The sequence below is a fragment of the Quercus suber genome, unplaced genomic scaffold (genome assembly GCF_002906115.3).
Source record: "Quercus suber isolate HL8 unplaced genomic scaffold, Cork oak 2.0 scaffold_7, whole genome shotgun sequence".
In the NCBI taxonomy this organism is placed as follows: Eukaryota; Viridiplantae; Streptophyta; class Magnoliopsida; order Fagales; family Fagaceae; genus Quercus; species Quercus suber.
The window spans coordinates 1,872,638-1,878,637 of NW_027069473.1; the positions used below are offsets into that span (position 1 = coordinate 1,872,638).

Below are 6,000 nucleotides of genomic sequence, written 5' to 3' on the forward strand. Positions count from 1 at the left end.
CTGGATCACATAAACCAATGAATTAAATAAATTTATTGGACATTCGAAAACCCATAATAAACATGTAATTATCTTAAAAAACATCTCGAAACTAAACTCCAAAATAATAATAATATAATAAATGAGAAAATCAAAAAAGGGTTTCAATTTCGCTTCTTCCCCTTAATTTTTTTTTATTTTTTTAATAATAATAATCTAATCCTTTCCTGTTATAAAATTTTCTGGCTTACTTTGGAGTCAATGGTGGAAGGAGTCAATGTTTTGCAACAATCTTGGCACAAAGTACCAACATGCAACTTCCTTCTAAGAACATATGGCACCGCTAATAGATCTGCATCTGGGTTCAAATGTTAAAACTTCAGCTTCCAATTAACATCTTTAAATCTTACATTATTTGTAACACACATACATTCTAAAGTACATTCTAAATATACATTATTGTATATTGAATTGTCTTTATAGTATCCGCTACTACAGTAAGCTATCTATGAAACCCAAGTAAATGTCATTATTTAGTTCATATATCAGTGTTTTGTTGAGGCAATTCAAAACAAAAGTGACTTTATTGTTATTGTGTGGAACAAATGATCTAAGTTCCAATCTCACATACATCAAAAATCAATTATATATCTTAATCTGATGGCAAAGATGGTAATTTTGTGTTAGTTAATGTTATGACTTATGACACAAGGGTTATTACTTATTATTATTAAGTAGTTTTACTTAGTTCTATCTATGTAATAGACATACATTGGACACAAATATAACTCATTTCAACTCATTTAAAATACCAACAAGATTAATATATTTTGCTCCAACAAGTTGTCTGCAAATTTTTTTAAAAAAAATTCCCCTGTTCCATGTCTAGCATTTAAAAAAAAAAAATTAAAATCCAATATAATTTTAACGTATATAGTGTACGCTCCATATTAATTGTTTAATAATTATTCTTTATTAACAGACTAACAACAATTAGTTTATGGTCTAAGTTTGAACTTTAAATATTTTATTCAACTATAAGAAGCATTAAAGATTTAAATAAACTAGCACCGCCCATATTGTCACTCACTTGTGGGTTCCTCTTTCCTTACCTTCAGGCTTCAGTGCTTCGTGGGCTGGAATCTTATTACTTTTTGTACTAACAAATCAATTTGATTAAACTCGGCTTTTAATTTTCAAATAACAGAAGGCCCACGTTCTTAAAAATCCAACCAAACCCAACCTGATAAGGAAGTGAAACAGAACAATATATTGATACCGCTGCTCTAAACATTTGGACAAAAATAATGTACATATATATATCACATATATATATGCTACTAAGCTAATAATTTGATTTTATTAGTACTAATGTCTTGAACATATATTGACTTCATTTTTTTTTTTTTTTTTTTTTTGGGTTTCTCCTTAACATGTCTTGGCTTTTAGTCTTTTTATTTTTTGAAAGTCTTGGCTTTTTAGTCTTTACACAGCTTAGTCACATTCCGCCGTTGCACATTGATAGGGTACCGCTTCTGCGTCCGGGTTGTCGGGAAGAAAACCAACTTATCATCTCAGCCGGAACCCAACTGCCAACAATTTAGGCCAAATTAGTACCCAAAAAAAACCTAATTGCACATTCTTTTTATAAAAAAAATACATTATAAGGTGACAAGGGTCCAACCCTTACGTTTCTATTGTAAACATCAGAAAATGCGCTATTTGACTTAAAATGTCATTGGCAATCTAACGCACAATTTGGACATCGATATTGTATGTGCTATATACCTGAATTGAGTGACAAGTTGGTGAAGGAAGACAGAGAGTATTACTCTAGCAAGTTCATAACCAGGGCACAACCGTGGCCCCCCTCCAAATGGCGTAAACACATTCCCTGTGCTTGTTGCTCCGGAATTGCTCTATTCAAATTTGATGATCAATTAGCAATAAGCACGAACAAGAAATGCATGTTGTGAGTGAGGAGAGAGGTAGAGAGAGTTACCTGCCACCTCCATGGATTAAAAGTGCGAGCATCTTTGAAGTGGTCATGGTCCAAATGTACAGCTCGAAATGATGCAAAAACCTTCCATCCCTTAGGAATTGTATAACCTGCTTGGATATGAGTTGATATTTAAGGCCCTCATTACTAGTTAATTCCATAATACAATATAATTTCAACCCTCCTCAATGATAAATACTTCTTATCAATAGGCTAAGGCACTAATTAGTTTTTAGTATAAGCAGGATTCGAATTCCAACTCTTATTCAACAATAAAAAATTTATGAGTTGAGCTAAGTGAAAGTCTGGAAGTCTAAAACCCACACAATTATTAACTTTATTACTGATTGATGATTTATGTCTTATCACTAGTTGAAGACATCTTTAGCCAATAGCCTAATATTAACTTTTAGTCATGGGCTTGATAGTTCCCCCCATGTTACACAATTGTGCCCACCACGCAGCACTAGCTTGACAAAAAAATATGAGAAATCATGATAGGGATTTCCTTACCCTTTATATTGATGTCTGTCATTGCTCGCCTGAATATCCCACTAATTATGTTTGCGACCCGCAGAGTTTCATTGACAACCTAAAAAAATCATAAACAGGAAAAATAAAATTTAAAAAAGGGCACCCCACCATCGAATTAAAATCAAACTGTTGCTATCTTTATTTATTGTTTGTGGGATTCATTAAACAATGTACTTACACATTGAGTGAACGGCATAGACTTATAATCGCTCCATTCAAGAGCCTCAGTCTCACTCTTCCTCGCTCTAATTTGGTCGTGCTCTCCTGTCAAAATACCATAAACATGACCATTAGACCAGTTATATAAATGAGCAAGGCTAAGAAGACCAAAAAAAAAAAAATCTTTTCACAATTTTTAACCATACCCAACATATCATAGCATTATTAGTAAAATAACTTATGCAGAGTTTTGTGTCTTTTAACTTAAAAAATTGGTAAGAGTACAAGGAATTAATGGAACTAATTCTATTAGAATTGATTAATATTATATACACAACAATTCTTGTTTAAATTGGTCTCTTCTCTTAGGCCTGTTTCTCAAAAAAAGTTTGACATCATTTTATCATTTATCGATGAGTCCAACTTTGGTATGGGTAAGAATGAGGTATAAAATTTATATTTTACACCATCTAATAAAATATTATCTTAAAACTTATCACATGTGATTAGATGTATTTTATGTTTTAGTAATATGATAATGGGTGGGTAAACAAAAGAATTCACAATAATAATAGTTTCAGTATTTAAACATTATATATATTTTCACACATTTTTTTACTCACGTATTTTCAAAAAAATACAAACAACATTACTAGAAATCTCTTACTAGGCAAACCCTAAGTCTTTATAAATTTAGGGAGTGTTTGGTATTATTATTTAAACAATGGTTTTCAGTATTTAAGGCCCGTTTGGTAGAGCATCTTAGCAATATGTTTTTAGTTTTTAAACAACATTACATACTTTTTCACACACTTTTTTATCTACACGTATTTCAAAAAAATATAAACAACATTACTCAAACTATTCTATCAAACAAGCCCTAAACATCATAATATATATTTTCACAACACCTTAACTCACACGTAAACAATGATACTAAAAATCTCTTTCCTACCGGGCTGAATCTCCTTATCATAAAGACTCACAATTTTGAAATATTTTGTTAAATTTACGTAAGCATGTACTCATTGATGTGAATCACATGTGAACTGCATGTACTCATTGATGTGAATCACATGCGAACTGTGATGCGGCATTTGAAAGGATGAGCACAAGGCCAACTTTTTCTTTTTACATTCTTGAACAAATCTCATTTCATTTGGATTGAATTCAAGTCTTTTTTTTTGGTTTAAAAATTCAAGCCTTTATTTAATATATTTTTGTGGGCCTGTCAACTGTGATGCTCCCTGGAAAAATTGAGATTGAAATAGTAGATACTAGATTACTAGGCTAGGCTCATAGCCATTTCCGATTACACGTTACAGTGTCTTTAAAGCCCATTTAACACTTTGTGTTGAAAAAAAAGCCCAGCATTAACCATGTGTGCCCTTTAATAATCCAATGGTGACAATTCAACAAATCAAATCCTAGGCAAAAAAAAAAAAAAAAAAAAAAACACTTTTGAAAACAGGTTTTTAAGGGGAAAAAAAAAAAGTACTTCCAAAATACTAATCACATGAAAAGCTAAAAACCCATTTCTTTGTACGTACCTTCTTAGCCTCCTCCATGAGAAAAACCCGGCCGGACCAAGAATCCAAATTGAGCCGGATCAACCGGTCTATATCTTCCAAAAGATGGTCTCTAATAATGGACGAGTTAGCAAAGCTCATGGTTAGAGAATGCATTCTCTTATGAAGACCACCTTTCATGAGCAACAAAGAGTGCCTCCCCAACAAGTTTGATATCGAGGCCGGGTAGCTACACTCAAAAAGCTTCCCTTCGTTTTGCAAAATGAAACGGTTCGTTTCCGGGTCAGCCGAGAACACTGTTGGTTCGCCAAAAACATGGGTTGTGAATATGGGGCCGAACCGGTTCACCCTCTCATCGATAAAGGGTTCTGGGTTCTCAGTCTTGTAAGCTGAAATAAGCTGCAGAGTCTCACCAATAAAGGGAAGCCCAAGATTCCCAGGTGGCAATCTTAGCCTCCGGCAACGTGAGGAACGAAGAAAGAAGAAAAGGGTGGTAGAGAAAACCACAAAGAGAAGTGAGTACAGAAAGACCGCCATGAAAAAATTTCAGTTTTTACAGTGAAAATTGGTGTAGGTAACACATGTGGGATATATAGGAAGTGTTTTTAAGAAGGGGTTGAAGTTATCAATAAGAGAGCATTAATGGGTGAGAGAGAAAGAGAGGAAAGGAAAGAAGCACACGGGTGGGTATCTGGGTTATCTATGAATCTAAAGGGAAAAAGAGAAGGTTGTAAGGAAAGAAATTAATGTCTGGATATTTTGGAATCTGACAGCTTTCTTTTCGGCCAAAAAAAAACTTTCTTTTCTCTTTGTGTCTCTGAGGATAAGACTTTGGGGGAAGAAATGGGAAAGAGAGAATTCTTTTTTTGTGTGTCGGAAAGATGAGAGATTGGGGGGTGTTCAAGTGTGAATGTGTGTACAGTTTAAGAGGGTTAAATTTGTGTGGCGCAGTTCTATTGCCGTAACAAAAGGCATAACTTATGTCACAACTCTCATGTTATATGGAGCAATTCTAATGCCGGAACAAAAGGCAGACTTTTTCATTTGTGTGTGTTTTGACTGTTTGATGGGATACTTGTGTGGTTGTGGTAATTAATTTTGAGCCGGATTAACCTTCGTTAAAATATTTATTAATTGGCTATTTTAAAAAAAATATTACCAAATGTTTTAATAGTATTGATTTAAAAATTATTTGAAACAAATTTTTATAACAAATTTTTATAAGAAAAAAAAAATTAATTGTTTTAGCGGGTTTTTATATTTCTCGTAAAAGTAATGTAAAAAAATTTCTAAAATAATTTATTAACAATTGTCTTAAGAGAATTCATTAATAGAACTCATTTATATAATTAAAAAAATTATACTATTTTTATGAAAAATATTTTTTTTAAATGAAATTTTTTTCATTAAAATTTTCTAAAAATATTTCCTAAATCAATAATTGTAGGGAAACAATTAATTTTTCCATTAATTTTTTGATAAAACTGGGATACTTATTTTAGAGCATTAATGGCAATCTCACTAAAATTTCTCTTTATTTTAAAAGAACCAATAAAACATTGTCACCATACACTGTCACCATGGTTTTCTTTTTATCTTTTTACTCATCACACTTGCATAGATAACAATGTTTTATTCAATGGTAAGATAAAAATCTATTTTTCCTATTTTAATTAATTACTTTTTCGTTTCATCCTCTTCAGATTCTTTATTTTAAATTCAATTTTATTTAAATATCATTTCTTTTTCTTTTTTTAATACTCTTCTTACTTTTTAAAACATTTATTTTACTTTGTCACA

At 31.8% G+C, this 6,000-nt stretch overlaps 1 protein-coding gene across 1 annotated transcript; it reads right to left on the reverse strand.

Moving 5' to 3' along the window:
- Positions 1-1,196: 1,196 nt before the first annotated feature.
- LOC112011086 (3beta,22alpha-dihydroxysteroid 3-dehydrogenase) lies at positions 1,197-5,175 on the reverse strand. The gene is given in 7 exon segments (XM_065774982.1): positions 1,197-1,552; positions 1,555-1,568; positions 1,768-1,898; positions 1,982-2,088; positions 2,492-2,570; positions 2,691-2,829; positions 4,181-5,175. Coding segments are annotated over 7 exon segments (1,122 nt in total). The 5' UTR covers positions 4,738-5,175; the 3' UTR covers positions 1,197-1,457.
- Positions 5,176-6,000: the final 825 nt, after the last annotated feature.